We start from the raw sequence: 18,282 nt of genomic DNA on the forward strand, positions 1-18,282 counted from the left end.
ATAAAATTCTGGAGGTCAACTTTTTCTTCTCTTTTGCATCTTCTTTTTTTACTCACCTTTTCTTATACGTCGACGAACAACTCAGCAACAAATAAGAAGGATGCTTTTAATCTTGGAGTTCTTCTGGGGAAAAAAAATGAGGAGGTGGAGGGGGAAGGACCCTCCCCCCCCCCAGCCTGCAGGTTTCATACCAGTCGGCTCTTGCAGGCTTGAAGCCCGGCTTCAGAGTGGCTGAAAACCTGGGCTAGACTCTCCTCCCCGAAGCTCCGCGCGCCCGGCAGTCCTTGCTCCGGCCACCCTGGCAAATACCGCGCGGTCCGCGGCCCCTTTCCCTGATGTCGCGCTACCCTCGCCTCTGCAAGCCCCTCCGCACTATCTTTCTTTATATGTAAGGGCCGATTTCCCGCAGACATCATTGTTATGATGGCTCATTTAATCAAACTGTTTAATTGCTCTGGTAATCACTATCATCATCACAGGTGCTCAATCATTCATCATTTTTGGAGGGCTTTATTGACCTCCGGAGCTCATTCCCCAGCCCTATTAAAACGGGGCCAAATTTCTCCGACTCCGCTTGGAGTCTCTGCAGGCTACGATCTAAGCCCAGTTGAGAGTTGCCCGAAAGCTTACAGAGAAGCAGAGAAGATGAAAAGGGAGAAGGAAAAAAAAAAAAAAAAAAAAAGCCTATCCGCCTTCTCTCCTTCTTTCTCCCTCTTATTCTCATTCTCTCTCCCCCCCCCCAACTCCCTTCTCTCTCTCTCCCTCTCTCCCTCTCTCACTCACAAACACACACAGAGTACTTTATTCTCCTTGAGCGCCCCCCACCCCAATCTCCCGGGAAGTCGGGTCAAAGCCCCGCGCAGAGGATTCGCTACTTTCTACTCTCCAGAATGGGTTCAAAGTTGGAGAAGGAGGCGGCTGTTGAGGAACAATCTGTTTTCAATTCTCTGGGCCGGGGACCATGAACCAGGGCGAGAGCCAGGAGTTGGGGAGAGGGCGCGCTCGGAGCGCAGGCCCCGGCTGCTGGGCTGCCGGGAGCCAGGGGGCGGCGGGGGCTGCAGAGCTGAGCGCGCGGGGAGACCGTAGCTCCGCCCCCAGCTCGCGGCTCGGAGTGATTGACGCGCGGCCGCTGTGATACCCGCGGCGCGGAGGTGAGGCAGGGTGCAGCTCCAGCCAGGGATTCGGCGAGACATCGGCTAGAACTACTTTCTACGCAAACCATGTGGGATAGTTACCTTCTTTCCCTCCACTCTCCTCCTTTTCCTTTTTGGAAAAGTTCATTCGGAGTCGGCCCCATCTTCCTGATACCCCGAAATTGCCCGGTGTAACTAACACAGCCATTAGCCGGCGATACCGCTGCCTGGCCTCTGCGCCCCCGGCGACCACAACAAAGCTGGGCAGGGAGTGCCGGCCAATCCTCCTTGCTAAGCATTCTCTCTCGCTATGCATTCTCTCTCTCTCTCCCATGCTTCCCAGCTCTAAGTGAGATCCACTTTGGAGTCGCACACCAGTCGCGCGCGCGTGTACACACACACACACACCCTTTGGCAACATCAGACAACATCAAAAATCCAAACGACTCCCTCCCCTTCCTCCTGATTCCACCGCGGGCCCCAAAGACTCTCCAGGGTGGCCCTTGTCCGCAAAGCTTGAAGGGAGTGCTCTCTGAGTTAAGCTGGTCTCTTCTTGTCCTAGAAAAAAATGAATGTTGACAACAAGGGTCCTGGATCTGCACAGGGAAGAAAGTACCACTCAAAAAAACAAAAACAAAAACAAAACTCTAGTCGGGCGTTGGTACGGTCTGCAGATCCTGCTGCCTCTGGGTGTTAGCAGAAAGCCTTCGGGGCGCGATAATCGGCTGGCAGAGGAGTAGGGGGCCCGCGGAATTAAAAGGAACAAAAGCAAGAGCGCCATGCCAAACGTCCCCGACACGACCTCGTTAGGCAGGAGACGGGAGTGATGGGGAAATGAACTAGAAGCAAGTTTTTTTAAAAAATTAAAAATCTGAGGCTGTACCGTACTTTCCCTGTGGTTTTCTGCAGTTTTCCTCTCTGCGCTCTCCCTGTCCTCTTCATTCTCATTCTCTCTCTCTTTCCCTCCCTCTTTCCTCACGTGCGCGCGCGCGCGCGCACACACACACACACACACACACACACACACACACACACTCCTCTTCCTCCCTCCTCCCCCCCCTTCCCCCGCGCCGTCCCCGCGGAGGAGCAGCCTCGCTGATTTGCTCGGGTCTGCCGGGCTCCTGCCTCCCCTCCCCCTCCCGCCCCCCGCCTCCCGCCTCTCCCGCCCCCCCAACCGGGGCCGTCCGATCGCACTCGCTGCATATCAGAGGCTCCGCGCGGCGCGCTCCTCCTCGCTCCCGCTCCCCACTCCCGGGATGTGTCTCCGCCGTACGACGGGCTATGGCCACCACGACTTCCGGGTTCCGTCATTTCGTTCTCCCGCCGCCGACCCGCGCCGCCAAACTGAGGCTCTTCTATAAGCCAGGCAGCAGCCAACCTGCCAACACCTACTGACACTCACTCATCTCCCAGAGAGAGAAAGAGAGCGAGAGAGAGCGAGCGCGAGAGAGCGAGCGCGAGTGAGAGCGAGCGAGCGAGCGAGAGAGAGAGGGAGAGACAAAATACCTACCAGGAAAGGGGGGGAGGAAGTCCAGTTTTTGCAAACTATTCATTTTTTTTTTCTTGATTTTTTCCCCCCCTGCTTTCTTTGAACGATACTTTAAAGAGAGAGGATCATATTATAGATACCGCGAGGGCAAAGCTAAGGTGGGGGGGAGGAAAAATTCAAGAAGCAGAAACCCCTCGCGGAGTTTTACTGGAAGAAAAAAACGGGTCTGAAAGATTCCTCCTCTTCATCATCATCAACCATCATTCATTCACTACCTTGACATTCCGGGCTTTGATTGACAGCTGGAGTGGCAAAAAGCCATGAAACACGACAGTTCGGTTACATGTGGGCTGCTGACGGGCCGCTCGTAACCTTCAGTTCGGGGGCTTGACAATTTTTTTTTTCTTCTTTTTCTTCTTTTTCTTTTCTTTTTTTTTTTTTTTTTCCAACTGAGGGGAAGAGAAGAGAAAGAGGGGGAAAGGAGGACCGAAGAGGAGGAGGAGGGGAGGGGGGAGGAGGAGGAGGTGGAGGAGGAGGAGGAAGATCAGGAGGAGGAGGAAGAAGAGGAAAAAAGAGAAAAAGAAGAAATATCACAGGAAAAAAAAAAAACTCTTCGTTGTCTTGCCTGGGCTTTTTTTTTCCCCCCCTAAAAATAACATATTGGAAAACTGGGAGAAGTCTCCTTGGTTTGGAAAAAAAAAAAAAAAAGGAATCTTCAGCCTAGATCACTTTCTTATCCGGACTGGGATATTAAATATACGACACATCCAGGAGTTTATTGGAGCGCAGACTGATGGCGCAAAGGGTAGGTTTAAATCTCCAACACTTACCTAGATATAAATCCTCTCCTAAGAGGGGCCTGTCCCGATGCCTCCTCTCCCTTCAACGCTGCTGCTGCTGCTCGCTGCTTGATGATGGCGGCCAGTATTTAAAAAAATAGCAGCAAAATTATTCATCGGCTTCTTTTCCCCCCCGTGCCTCTGCGTGTGTGCGAGTGTGTGTGCGTGCGTGTGTGCGTGTCTGGGCGCGCGTGTTTCAACGCTGTGCGAGCGGGCGGGCGGCGAGTGCGTGTGAGTGGTGTGTGTGTGTGTCTGTGTGTGTGTGCGAGTGCAATTGTTACACGCTTTCGCCTCGCTCCAGCTTTTACCCCAGCAGCGCGATTCCCCCGGTTCTCCTGCTGCCGCCGCTGCCGCTGCTGCGCCGCTGCTGCCGCTGCTCCCGCGGCTCGGGGCGGGCACCGGCTGCGTAGGAGCCGCCGCCGCCGCCGGGGCCGCCGCTGGGGCCGCGCTGCCGCAGCCGCTGCGCCGCCGCCTAGACTAGCCTGGGCTGCTTGTTTTGTCTCTGAAATTGACAAGGACGCAGGGAATCCGCTGCTAAATAATGTTTCTGGTAACTTTCACGTTATTCCCCCCCACCCCACCCCCACCCTCTGCTCCCTGCCCCCGGGGAGGCACTGGCCCCAGCCTTCCCTCGTCCTCGGCGTTCTCGTCCTGATTATTAGCGTTTTTCTTCTCTTTATTTTGTTTCATTTCGCCTTTTGATTTATTGGATCCTCTGGAGGAGGCGAAGGGGGGTTAGGGGTGGGATCCGGGGCTTCCTCCTCACACTAACTCCACTTCTCCCTCGGTTGGCTTGCTACGGTTCTGCTGCCTCCCGCCCGAGCGGGACCTCCCGGCGCCCCCTCAATCCCCGGCCTCACCGCCCCCTCTCCCTACTCTAAACGCTGCTCTCGGTTCATACTTTTTCATCTTTTAAATTTAAAAACACCCCCCTCCCCAACTTTCAACTCCGTTGTTTCGGCTGGTTTGGTTTCTGTGTGTTCAACTCGTGCTCGGTACTTTTCTCCTTTCTGACTTTGTTTTTATTTGTATTTTCCTCCCTCTTTCTCTCCTGCCTCCCCCCCCCCCCTCCCCGCCGCCCCCTCCTCCTCCTCTCTCTTCTTCCCTTGGCCTTCTCCCTCTCTCCCGCCTCTATTCCTTCCCCACTTCTCTCCTCTCTCTCTTCTCCCTGCTTCTTTTCCTACCCTCCCTCGGCTCTCCTCGCTCTTTCTCACCTCCCGCGCCCCCCGCCCCTTTGCCGGGTTCTGACAGTACGATGAGCTGCCCCATTACGGCGGGATGGACGGAGTAGGGGTGCCTGCTTCCATGTACGGAGACCCTCACGCGCCGCGGCCGATCCCACCGGTTCACCACCTGAACCACGGGCCGCCGCTCCACGCCACGCAGCACTACGGCGCGCACGCCCCGCACCCCAATGTCATGCCGGCCAGCATGGGATCCGCTGTCAACGACGCCTTGAAGCGGGACAAGGACGCGATCTATGGGTAAACCAACCTCCACCCCCTCCCGACCCAGCGTACTGTGTGAGTGCGAGTGCGAGTGTGTGTTTGTCTCTGTGGGGGGGGGGGGGATGAGGAGGTGGACGACCAAGTGGGGAGTTATTTCTCCTTAGGGTAGGGGGGCGGAAACCGCTGGCCTTAGGAAAGGACAGGGAAGGGGGCCTGCTCTTCTGCCCCTTGCGTGTAAGTCCTGGGGAAGATTTGGCTTCCTCCACCGCCACGGCCCCGTCACTCCGGACCCCAGAGCCGGGAGTGACTGAGTCCTCAGAATGTGGCCAGGGCCTTCTCCCCAAGGACGGGATTCCTGGCCAAAGGACGCAGAGCTGGTCCTTCCAGGCCCCCTAACAGAGGCCCTGACGAAGGAGAAAGTTTCCTGCCGATGAGGAGCAACTTTTTTTCCTTTTCTGTTTCCTACCGAGAGTCTGGGAGTCACTAAATGCAGTTGGAGCTGGGATCAGGGCTGCTTCTGTCGGCCAGGAAGTCCTAATCACCCTCTTCTTAATTCTCTGTAAATAAAGGGGGCAGACCTTGAAGTGCAGCGGGGTGGAAGGGGCAGCTGCTTGCACAGAGCAGCTCTCGGGGGGAGTAAGGGAGATGGCTGGAAATTATTTTAAATTCTGAGAGAACTCGGGGAGGGATGGGGGTGCACGGCCCCAACGTGTACCACTCGGGCCCTCCCAGCTGAGGGTAGGTGGGGAAGGCTGCGGGATGCCGAGGGGAGGGGACAGTGTCGGTAAACAGCAACTGCGCCTGAAGGCGGAGGCCGCAAGCATCCCGAGGTGTAGCTCAACCGCCCGGAGGAACACAAAGGACAGGCGCACACGCACACTTCCAAGTTTTAACACTCGATTTATTTATTTTCGCCAGCTGGAGAAATGTGGTCTTTGAAAGGAAGCTCTCGGCGTGTACCATTCCTATTATTTTGGTCCCCTCACCCGGGCTTTACTAGAAGTGGAGCAAACAAGTTTATAAGGCAAGGGGGTGGAGAGGTTAGATTGAGGAAAATATCACTTCGGGGGGGTGTGTGTAGGTGAGCCTTGGGCCTCCTCTGAAATGCCCATTAAAATGCGGAGTTAAAGCAGTTTTGGATTTCACGGAGTGTTCCTCTCTTGGGAGGTCAGGGCTGGGTCTCAGGGTTTGGTTGGGCGGCCTCTGTCGTGTGGGGAGTGGGTCTGGATCAACACCGGGCTCCGGACTGCCTGAGCATCTTGGCTGTTTCATTACGTTGGAACCGAGGCTCTTTTTACTTGGCGGGCTAACTGGCCAGGGGCTTCTCCGACCAGATCTGAGGGAGTCCTGAGCAGAGGGAAAGGGCCAGGCCGTTTTTCCTTTCTGTTTCTGGCCCAGGCTCGGCTGGCTGAGGAAGGGTTGTAAAGTATGATGCGTGCCTGTGGTAGAAAGGAAGGAATCCGAACCCTCCAAACTTGTTGATTACAGTTCTTGCTCCTTCCCCTCTGCACCCCGTCTCCGTGTGTGTGTCTCTGCGTGGCGCTGCCCGTTAGGCACCCGTTGTTTCCTCTGTTAGCTCTGGTCTTTGAGAAGTGCGAGCTGGCGACCTGCACTCCCCGGGAACCCGGAGTGGCCGGCGGGGACGTCTGCTCCTCCGACTCCTTCAACGAGGACATCGCGGTCTTCGCCAAGCAGGTCCAACCTTCTTGACCCACTCACCCTCCTGCAGCCCCTCACTCCCCCTCCCCTTTCCTCAGAGCTTTACTTGAAAGAGAAGGAAGAGGCAGGGACACCCGATCTGTTCCTCCGGCCCAGTCCTCGCTCTACACCTCCTCCCCATCCTTGAGCCTGGAGGCAAATTGGAAGAAGAGATAAATATGGGTGTTTGTTTTTCCCCCCAGCCAGGAATACAGGGGCTCGACCCTCGAATTAAAGTTGACCTGCTCCTAATCTGGGGCTTGGCCTTTTCCCCCGCCTGCAGCTACTTGAACAAGAATTGGGGATTGGGGCTTTGAGGGCCCCGAGAGTGCCCGGGAGGGAAGGAAGCTGGGCGCCTTTCGGGGCTGTCGGCGCCGGCGCGGAGGTGAGGGAGGCTGCGAACCAGAGCCCCGCGGATGGCAGGATAAGGGGGTACTTGGACCCAGAGAACGGCCCTGAGTTCTCGGCTACAGCTCAGAGGTTCCAGGTACCCCTAAATGGGGCCAGAACTAGGAGGCCCTGGTTCTTTTTCAACCGACCCCATTGACTGAAGGCACTAGTTTGTTTCATGTATTTTACCAAAGCCCCTCTCCTCGTCTCCGCCACTGCCCCTCCACCATCCCCACTCACACACTACGGTTTAGTCGGTGACAGGGTTTTTCTTCTTTTAAATGGAGTGGTAATTCATGCTGACTTTTCCCTGCTTCCTATAGGTTCGCGCCGAAAAGCCACTTTTTTCCTCAAATCCAGAGCTGGACAATTTGGTAAGGCTCACTGTTTCTTGCCTTTCCCCAGCCTGGGCCCCTTTCCTTGCCCAGAAGCACCCGCTTTTCCCCGGAGCTCCGGGGAGTTCGAGCAGAGCCCTCTTTGGAAGCTCCAGAGCGACGGGGAGGAAGGGAAGAGCTTAGAGCCCCTGCCGGGGAGCTGGGAGTGAGGGGCGGGTTGGACGTCAGGGCGAGCAGAGCCCAGGGAGGCAGCGAGCGGGGACGCGGCGCCGAGAGCGAGAGCAGGGGATGCGCCCCAGGTCTCGGCCCCGGGAGTGAGGCGGCGAGAAGTGAGTGATTTCCTCTGTTTGCCGGGGCAGGCGGCCGAGCCCCGGGCAGCTAACCCGAAGGAAGTCACCGCCGGCGCGGCGGAGGGCGGGCCGCGGAGGTGGGCGGGGGGGTGAGGGGCAGGCCAGCGCAGGCCACTTTTAGGTGCGATTCTTTTGCTAATTTGCACGATTTCAATATTAAAAGTACTTAAATCCGCTTTCAAAGGCCCTGCCTCACCATTCTTCTTGAGTATTTCCTTCTTTAGTAAGGACGGATTTCGCAGGGTGTGCTGTTCTAAAAAGCTTTCTCTCTCCAAAGAAGCGACTTTTTTCTTCCTTCCTTCCTTCCTTTCTTTCTTCTTCTTCTTCTTTTTTTTTTTTTATTTTGGCCTGAGGTCGAGAGAGGCGACGTTAAAGAGGACTGAGGCGGAGAAAGAAGGCCTATCCCTAGGAAAGCAGTGCTTGTAAATAGCTCAGGAAACGTGAGGGGTAAAGATATTAAATGCTTCGGCATAGGTTGAGTCAGATTCCTACCCCGTAGCCAATGAGGCAGAGATGATCAGTAATCACTTGGTTTTTCTGACGATTTCTTGATGCGTGGGCTTTGCCTGGCCACTTGCCTGTGTCTTCTCCCAGCCCCATTCCCTCACCATCCCCCACTAGAAACCTCCAAGTCACAGGCGTCACAGAGCCTTAACTCCGCACTCTAAACTTTTCTTCCAGATGATACAAGCAATACAAGTACTAAGGTTTCATCTTTTGGAGTTAGAAAAGGTAAGCAGGAAATGACACTCCCCACTTTGATTTGGTCACTTCCCTCTCCTGGTTGAGTTGGGATGTTTTTAACAAACCTCCAGTCTGAGGGATTGAGTACCTGGAGAGATTCTGAGCAACTTGTTACCACGTACTGCCTTCACATTGCTCCTCAACCCAGGGGCTCAGAGGATGGGTGAATTAGGACAGCCCTGTCTTTTAAAGTAGCCGCCTCCCCCCTTTTCCCCAGGCGTTCAGGATTATTTTGAAATGCAGCAAACCATTTGTGTTACTGGACATTCAGCCTGCTTGCGTCTCTATTAGGCCCAGAGCGTGCATTAGGTGCTGGCAGAGGGAATCATCCTCGCTGGGTTGTCTTTACATTGCTCTGCAGCTCAATCACTTTCCCCTGGAAACATACAAAATTCCTAGCTTATTGAATCGCAAATGCTAATGCTGTTCCCAGTTCCAGCGTTCTAGCATTTTGATGTTATCATCAAATAGGATTTTCCCAGTCTGAACCCAGTTATTTCCAGTCCTGTTTCTCTCCCTTCATTGTAACTTGTTGCTCAGGGAAGTCTCTGGAGAATAATATCTGCTACAACAATTGCTCTATTGTTTCCTCGCCTTCAACTATTACACCCATTAATTAGAGTTAGTTTGGAAGACATAGCACTGTTGCTCTTTCCAAACCTTGCAGCCTGATATTTTTTCCCTTTAAAAATGAAACAAAACCATGACCACAACAACAACAATACAAACTGAACCCTCCGCCTTGACCCTCCTTCTAGGTCCACGAACTGTGTGATAACTTCTGCCACCGGTACATTAGCTGTTTGAAGGGGAAAATGCCTATAGACCTCGTCATTGATGAAAGAGACGGCAGCTCCAAGTCAGATCACGAAGAACTTTCAGGCTCCTCCACAAATCTCGCTGACCATGTAAGTCTGTGAGCCTTTGGCATTCTTTTAAGACCACGGGGCAAAGCATTTTTGAAAAATTTGTTGTAACCTCTAGCTCCACTGACTGAGTTCTTTTTAAATAATCTGGTCTCTCTGGGGGTCTTTTTCTCCCTTTCTCACTACTTCTGCCATACCTTTCATCTCCATTTCCCCTTTCTTGGACCCCCTCCTTATTTATGTTGAGAACCAAAAAAAACCAGGGAGTCGATAGAGTGATTTGTGCTCTTAATGTGTAAAGTTTCCTGGATTTGGTGACTTGAGTGTTAGCAAGTCGTCTGTTTGATATGGTGACCACTGCCTTTTCTGCTTTCTCAACTCTGTAATCATTGCAGCAGGGAGAAAGAGGCAAGAAAGCTAGCTGGACAGGATGGGGGAAAGAGAGGACTGAAGGAAAAGAGAATTGGGGAGCGAGGGCTGATTTCTCAGTCTCTTGCAGAGAGGACAATTCTGAGAATTACTGGCAATCTTGCATTGCATTTGAAATAAAAGGAGTGAACACATTATAGTTTTCTGATCTTTTGCCGTATAGAAACTTACTGTCAGTATATGGACTTATTGCCAAGTGCGTGAGGCATCTTCATAATAAAAGGCAGTAACCTTGATGAAACAAATATTAACAATGTATTATAGAAAGCTGAAGGGAATTGTGATTGAGTAACCGTAGGTTAGTGGTTGAATTTTAACACAAGCAGTTGGTGAATGAGGAGGGAGAGTAGAGTAAGGAGGGACTGTGTGTGTCAGGCCAGGAACGGAGATTTCTTTCTATTCTCTCTGTTTTTAATCCTATTTTGGAACCGATCTAGTGAGTCTGATGCAAAAAAAAAAAAAAAAAAAAAAAAAGCATATGTAGTGAGACTGAAAATTTGAAAAAGAAGCAAAGAGAAGAAAGATTGCAGCTGGTAGGAAAGGCAGGAGTGGCGAGGTTAAAGAGTGGGTGTGAACAGCAGTTTATTTATAGGAACCCAAGCCTGGGGGTGGGGGAGAGGGTGTCTATAGATTATAGTCGATTGAACTCACAACCTAAATGATATAGGCTATAGTCTACTAACTTGGTGCCTGAAATATTAATTTAACACTCTGTGGAGTTAAATGGGCATCGAGGCTTGAAGGCAGTTTGTATCACCACCGTCACCCCCCAGCCCTGGGTGTTAAGGGGAAAGAGTTGAGATGCCTTGAGAATAAGTTTCTCCCCCGCCTTCTCCAAAGGTTTTGAAAATGTACAGTCACAGATTTTAATTATTAGCCTTTGTGCTGTATGGAAAACCATACAGCCTAAGGACAAAAGTTAGAAAGAAAGAAAGGAAGAAAGGAGAAAAGAAAGAAAGAAAGGAAGAAATAAAGAAAGAAGAAAAGAAAACCTCAGTCCTGAAGTCCAGTTCTGAGACAGAATAAATACTGTGATGTTGAAAGCTCCCATGCTTACCTTTCCTCTTGTCTTTTCCCGTCATGACGGAGGAAACGTTGGGGAGCTCTTTTGTATATTGAGTGTGTTCTCTGAAATCAAACGGGTGCAGCAAGCAGCTATGGAAAGTTTATTTGCTGATATGCCGCTATATGATGTGTGGTTGTGGTCTGCAAGGCATGACACTCTGTTCAAAGTGTTGTTGTTGTCATTTACTTGTTTATTTTCATTGTTTCCTGTTTCTATATTCATATGCATTTTGCACTATTAGGGGGAATGGGAAGAAATCTAGTTACATGGTTTTGTAGGATGAGAAGTTCACAGTTGTCTGCAGCCAAAAGCTTTTCTTGTGCCATTTCTAGGGGTCTTGACTACTTGGTTTTCTAAAACAGTTTCTTGGCAATTGTTTTTTCAAGTGGATGTATGGAACTAGAGCATGCTGATGTTTACATAGAAGAGATAATGTAAACTAGGCTGTTTATAGTATTGGCTGATAGACAATGCCAATTTATGGAACTATTGTAATATTAAATTACACTCAAGAAAGAAGTTGTACCTAGGAAGAGAGTGCTTTAATAATGTAACAATCATCATCTTTGAATAAAAGAATCAACTGAAACATTTGTTGCTTCTCTTTGAAGCCCCCAATCAAGTAAATATGACAACTGATTTATTTTGAACCCATGAGGTCTTGCCACCTCATTGGGCATCATAATTTAAAACCTTTTATTTCCTAGAGTCTGCACTATAACATTTTTACTTTAGCCCCCTGCTATTTGTTTTGAAAGGAAGCAATAATTTGTTCCACCAGCAAACCGAGTGGGAAATGGCGAAGTTTGCCATGGACTTGAATTTTATGCAGGAGGTGAGAGGAAACCTTGGAGAGTTTTTACCGTTTTTGATACTTCTGTACCATAGGTATATGGAATGTATTCATTCCCAAGCCTCCCCCTACAAAGTGAATCCTCTTACGCTTCAGCCTCTTCTGCAAGCTTGCCCTCCTCCTTCAACCCCCCAGCCACAAAAAAAGTGAAAAGACCTCAGACCCACTACCTGAAAAGTGGTAGAGTGGGACATTTTCAGCATGTTAAATGTATATCCAATTTGAACCTCCAGGTTTACTTTTTCATTTGCTTTGATATGCATATTTAATACATTGCCCCAGGCTGGATCTCATTTGGTGCACGCTAGTGCAGGGGTGATGATGAGCCACTTCAGAAGGACCAAGACAGCGTGTTGTTTTCTCTGTTTTATCTGTTGGCCCACTATTCTGATCTACTGGCTTCCTCGTGGTTTTATTTGCACATGAAATGCTGAGAGCATTTCAATTTATTGGCTATGAATAATGACAGCTAAAAAAGAAGTGTAGTTTAATTTGTTGTGTGCCAAGGTTTCTCTTCTGGAGGTGACAGTTTGTGACAGCTGTTTGACACCCCCAAAACACATACACCTCTATCCTTATTAAGTGGTATCAAGCTACTTTGTGTGAGTGTGTGTGTGTGTGTGTGTGTGTGTGTGTGTGTGTGTTTAAGGAAGGAGCGGGCAGGGAGAGAGAGAGTGAAAGAGAGAAAAGAAAGAACAAGTGTGTGATTCTGCGTAGTGGAAAGCAGAGAGAGAAGTGTCAGGAGCAAAATATTAGGTATCAAAAGAGCTTTCAATTTTTTAATTAAAATTTTTAAAAATAGAAATATGTAAAAGTAATTGATATAAATATCTTGAAAGCAAGTATTTTTGGCTGACTTTTAAGAATGAGTTTTACATACTATTGCTTAGTAAATCAGGCTGTTGTCATGCTGATTTCACATTCCATAATTTTATATAAATAATCTGATGTAACATAGATGCATTAAAAGAAGGCAGCGCTAATGTCTTACCTTCCATATGTTAAATTCAGTGAAGAGACTGAATTTGTTCATTTCTTATTGACACTTACATGATGGGCATACTGATAAAAGGAAGTTTGGAATTAAATAGAAAATAAAATTTGCAACATTGGCTACTATTTTGTCATGTTTAGTAGATTCATAGTGAATGCTTGCTAATATTTTTAATATTATAAAGTCTTTTATACTCTTACTATAACATAAGAGTAATTTTTATAGGTAGGAAACAGCTATTACAGTATGCTTTGGGATATTAGGGAGAAAAAATATGATGGTGAAAGGAAGTAGAACTCTATTTTCCAGCTGCAGTTCATGTTAAGTTTCCCAGACGTTCAAATTTATTATGTTTAAAATAAACATGTCAAGTAACCAATTCCTGAAAAAAAGTTTCAACTTGAAAACTGTTGTGGCATGATCATGCTTTCCCTAGTCTGTACTATTTCTGAATAATAGGTGATATCCACATTTTCTACTTTACGTAATTTTAGATCGGGTCTTTAGATCTAGTGCAGACAAATGATGTATTTTATTTGTCTGCACTGTAATATCTTTATACATATAAAGATAGTATATGTCTTTAGATCATGTTTAGATAAATGAACTATGTTTGTTTTTGAAATACATTCTATGACCTAAGCTCCATTCACCTGAAGTGCATACAGTAATATTGTTATTCCTGATTAATGTGCATAAGGAACTACATTTTATTTATTTATTTTTTGGATGAATTAAGTATAGGGAAGAAAATACAATTGTATCTACTAACAGTTAATGGCAGGTGCCTGAAAATTGAATGGCTCTGATAACCTGACTAATAAAAGAAAAACTATTTTAATTTCTACGTTGAAAGCTGTATTTTAAATGAAAATATTCTCTTGTTTTCCTTTGCATCTCTGAATATGTCAAATTTATTTGTCTGTACAGTTTTAAAAAATGGGTTAAGTCAAAGGGAAGAATCCCTAGAACCTTGCTTCTGACAAAATTCAGGCAAGTGTCTGAAAAATCAGCCGGGAGTGGTCAGTGAGGAGAGAGATAGGTTTAAGTGATTGGTCTATAGAATATCAAGGGGTAATATTGGGATTTGACTAACGTTAATAAGATGAATGATTTATTTTATCAGGTAGTTTCTTACGTTCTAGTGTAAGATCAGACCTCACGGTGTGTTATCCAAGGTCTCGGGGGACCTGTTCCGGGAAAGTTCTACCTCTGAGTTCCGTCTACCAACTCAAGGAGACCTGGCTGGGGGCATGGGTTTCTGTTGCTGTTGTGTAGTTTCTGGTGGTTGATGGCCTTTCTGTCAATTTCCCATCGAGAATAATTTTGTTAGTGAAATCATGTAGGTTGTGCAGTTGGAGTCTGCTTTCAGAGAAACTGTGATGAGATGAAATTAAACAAAGGTGCACTTGACAACCACAGACATTCACTATCAGATTAAAACTTTGATGTATTAAAAATTCATTTTCCCATTTTTTTCAGGCTAAACGTCCTATACAGTATCCCAACACAATTCAAAATTATAGGAGGCATTTTATAACATGATAACACACCAACAATAAATTTCTGTCTTCTCTAAAAGTTGCTCCATTAGATGGAGGAGGAATCATTTGCAAAGAGTACCTGCCACTTCCGTGAGAGTTGCCCACATATTAATTCCCAAAGCTTAATACAGGGTGGAAGCAGGGAGATGAGGGAAAGACCCCGGCTCTATTTACATTTTTAAAGAGTGAGTCCATGTTCTGAAAGCACACACAGTTCTCCTGAGTTCTTATGTCAACTTTAGAATACCAAAGTTGAAATTCCACCATTTTTTTCAAACTGTACAATTAACGTTTTTAACTTTTGTAGGCTTGACTACCTCATGATAGGAGTCTTTCTCTTCTTTTTAAAAATAAATTTTGCACAATGTTAATTAGGAGATAAAACATCTTAAAGTCATAGGAAATCTGTAACTTACATGAATTATGTGTACTGTTACAAGCATATCTTGCCTTTATTGTGTGAACATCTCGAGTCAAACTAGTTTTGCATGCTCCGTTTGCTATTTAAAATATGTTTATATATGTTTATTCTTACTTTCTACCTACAAGTACATATTCTGAATTACTTTACAGTATTTAACAAGTTCGTAGGTTTTTTTTGGCTTGGTGTTATATATCGTGTTTTAGTTGTGTAGGTTCTAGAAAATCAAATGCTTTAAGTATTCTTTAATAATAGAAATAAGAAGTGGAAGTGACCTTAGGGATTATTTTGTCTGACTTCTTAATTTTAAAGAGAGAAAGGAAACAAGTCCCAGGGAAATGAAGTTCATCACCTGAGGTCACATGACAGTTGGAGGTGGCACCCTTGAGTCTTAATTCCAATTTAAGGCTCTTTCTCCTATACCACATCCACTGCATCACCTTTTCATTTGGGGTCTAAGACGAGTTTCAGATTATTTTAGGTAAACTTGTGTGTAGTATAGCTTCTTTTTTTACTCCTAGAAGCTTAATACATTTTACTTTCCCATTCGGTTTTGTATTTATTTAGAAATGCTTACACATTTTACTCCATTGTCTTTTTGTAACGGAAGAACCATGAGCCATGTGGAATCATTTCAACGGTCCCGCCAATTCAATGGCACTTGTTAAGTATTGTCCTATAGGCAGCCCCGCCCCCCCCCACAGAAATGCCATAATGGTGTAAAACGTTATAATTTCCACCATATCTGCAACCTCAACAAAAGAGGCGCGTGGAGGATTTGCTTTCTATGCCCAGAGACGCCTATCCTCTCTATGCTCTTTCCTAGATTTAGCAAAATTCAATGATGGTGCTAAATCAATTTTTTTTTAACTTTCAAGGGAGAAAACACTGGCAGAATTGTGTTTTCTAGGGAAAGCTGTGTGTAAATGAGAAACAGAGGAGAGCAGCGGAGTGATCTCCTGTGGCCCCGCTACTACAAGCTCTCCCCATCTTGTCTCCTGCTTTTATATTAATTACAACTTGCATTATCAGCTGTGAGTCTGTAACCCAGCAAATAGAAAATACTGCCCCTGGAGACCTAGCTTCTTGTATCTATTTTCCATCTCCTTCTATTGTGCTCCATTCAGTATTCACTGCTTTCCTCCTGCTAACACCGCTCTTTAACGCAATTACGTAAGAGCAAGAAGAGTACCATATTTGACTCCTAATTATTAAAGCCTCTGGGAATAGAAGCATGTTTCCTTCTTGCCCTCGGATGTCTTCATGATACTTTTGGCTGAAGAACAGGACGTATATTGTGGAATGCGTCTACCTGACTACTCACCCACACACATGCACACAGAAAGCATTCCCCTTTATTTTTCTACGTACGTCATGTGTTTTGCATGCTTTCATATGCCACTTTGGTTTCAAGATTCACTAAACTTCTGCATATAATTTGGCAGAAAGCCAGGCAGTTATTCTTGAAAGATGTAAACTTGGAAACTATCTAGGGAGGGAAAAGAAGAAGAAGAACGGAGTTGTGATACAAACAAATATTTCAGTCTGAGAACAAACCAGTGTTATGGGTAAAGGACTATATTGTATCTATCCATGTTGCTTCTAAAGTTATTTTATGGAGGAGGTAGCAGTTTTTTATTGGCCAGATTATCAATATGTGTCTTTGATCAAGTCACCAGGGTGTAGCTGAGTACAGAAAACTGTGGGATAACTCTTCAACCTTGAAACCTCAGAGGCATTCAGCTGTTTTTCCTACTTTCAAGTTAGATGAATATCCTGGTACTAGCTTGTGCCAGTCTCTCAACCTAGAACATAAACCTTGAGACACTCTATGGAAATAAACATCTTGTGACACTTTTGTAGGACAGCATCTTTGAGGATGTGAGGGAGATGAGGCGGAAGAGACGGGGGCATGGTGGGTTAGATAGTGAACTTGAGCAAATTTCAGGACTGGGCTGAAAGCCCAAGACCCAACTCGTTTGGAGGAACCGGCTGCTCTAAAAGTAATATTTGGTTACGTGGCCTATTTTTCACCCCTTTGGCTTAGAGACCACCTCCTCCAGAAAACCAGGGAAGGAAATCAACTGAATTATAAACTAGTGAGGCCTGACTTTAAAACTCAGTACAGGTTTGACTGATGGGGACAGACCAGTGCTTTCCATTGCAGGAAGTCCTTCTGAGTGATCCCTTTAAATCATTCTAGCTCCCAAACAGAAAGACTCGCTGGACCTTCATTTGAACGATTATAAATAGCTATTAGATGACATTTGCCTTAAAACATAGTTGAGGTGTTAGTGGTTAATTATTGTAATTTTCATGAGGGGTAAGGAGCTTTTATAGCAGCCAGCTTAATAAAAAGCCTGCGGTGCATAAAATTTACATCACTTGCTGTGTACGCTGAAAAGTTTATCTTAGGTGACTGTGTTGCAGTAATTGCATTTTCTAAAAGAAGGCTCTAGCCAGTGTTGTTGCAGGACTAAACTCACACCATGCTATTCTTTGTTTCTTTCTTCCTTCCTTTCCTTCTTCCTTCCTTTCTTTCCTTCTTTCTTTCTTTCTTTCTTTTCTTCTAGCTCTTTATCTGATTACCATCGGCAAACAGCTGACGCGAAAAGGTTGCAAATCTTGAAGAGTCCCTGTATTCTGTTTGCTTTTAGCTTGAAACTATTGGAGGGGTTTCTAATTTAGACAAAAAGAGATGTCACAGGCACGACTTTGTCTTCATACAGGTAGCAGAGAACCTTGGTTTTCATTTTATTCTGCTCGACTTTGTTCCCTAATCTACTTTCGAAAACGTATCTTTACTTTAGAGATCTATACCTGTGCCATATTCATAATCACAAAATTTCTGCTTAAGGTTTTCCCTCTGAATCAATGGCTTGCATGATAGCAGTGTCAGCAGCATTATTTGATAGAGGTGTTATTAATCTCTAGAGCTTTGGGTCATTTCACCATCTATCAAAAATGCTAAATATTAATTTACAGTGGTTTGTAGCAGATCTGTAGAGGCAAACATGTTTTTTGTTGTTCTTCTTCTTCCGAATGAGACTCGCTCCCTATTTTGTCTCACCTTGGTTTCTTGATTTTATTTTGGTGAAGTTTTATGTTCTATTTGTACATATAGGGTTGAGGTTGAGAAAAATGATAGACTGATTTTTTTCTGGATAAACTGTATATAATGACAACACGGCAGGGTTGTTTTCAGATGGTCAAAATGTTGCCTACAGGCATGTGAGTCTGAGTCCTTAGTCACCAATTCTAGGAAGAAGAAATAGTGTACTTTGAGAGATTGATGGGGCTTTTTAGATTATTTTGCCCCCAAAGTATTGCCCCGCACCCCGGAACAAATTTGCTTGCTAGTAGCTCTGTGTGCTTAGTTAAAGTCATTGCATACAGGTGACAAGTGTACAGCTCTGTCCTTAAGGCTGGTCTGTTTCATGTGCTGTTCCTACTCTCCATTTCTGCCAGAGGAAATTCCATCTCTTGCCTGCCTTCATGTGGTGCTGATAAAGTCCTTCCTGTACATTAGAATTCCTGTTTTCCTTTAAGCAACAGCAGGGTATTGGGAATGATCAGGAAAGGGGAGGAGGAACAGGAGAAGAATACACTCAGCAAAGTAGCGTGAGCTATAACTCTCGGCTTACCTTATGTGTCCTTTAAAACAAGCAGTTCTTCCAGGAAAA

The 18,282-nt window shown here is 46.5% G+C and overlaps 1 protein-coding gene across 10 annotated transcripts in view; it reads left to right on the forward strand.

Moving 5' to 3' along the window:
• Positions 1-2,331: 2,331 nt before the first annotated feature.
• Positions 2,332-18,282, forward strand: part of MEIS2 (Meis homeobox 2) — a 200,891-nt gene continuing 184,940 nt past the window's right edge. For 4 of the 10 annotated variants that reach the window (XM_036844554.1, XM_036844558.1, XM_036844556.1 and 1 more), the window contains exons 1-6: positions 2,332-3,427; positions 4,713-4,945; positions 6,463-6,604; positions 7,321-7,371; positions 8,364-8,414; positions 9,185-9,334. In XM_036844554.1, the coding sequence (XP_036700449.1) occupies positions 3,416-3,427; positions 4,713-4,945; positions 6,463-6,604; positions 7,321-7,371; positions 8,364-8,414; positions 9,185-9,334 (639 nt within the window). In that variant the 5' untranslated portion in view covers positions 2,332-3,415. Of the gene's footprint in view, positions 3,428-3,895; positions 4,012-4,591; positions 4,946-6,462; positions 6,605-7,320; positions 7,372-8,363; positions 8,415-9,184; positions 9,335-18,282 lie in introns of those variants that run through there. The other 6 variants (XM_036844559.1, XM_036844555.1, XM_036844561.1 and 3 more) reach the window with 4 other exon arrangements.

Source organism: Balaenoptera musculus, chromosome 2 (genome assembly GCF_009873245.2).
Source record: "Balaenoptera musculus isolate JJ_BM4_2016_0621 chromosome 2, mBalMus1.pri.v3, whole genome shotgun sequence".
Taxonomy (NCBI): domain Eukaryota; kingdom Metazoa; phylum Chordata; class Mammalia; order Artiodactyla; family Balaenopteridae; genus Balaenoptera; species Balaenoptera musculus.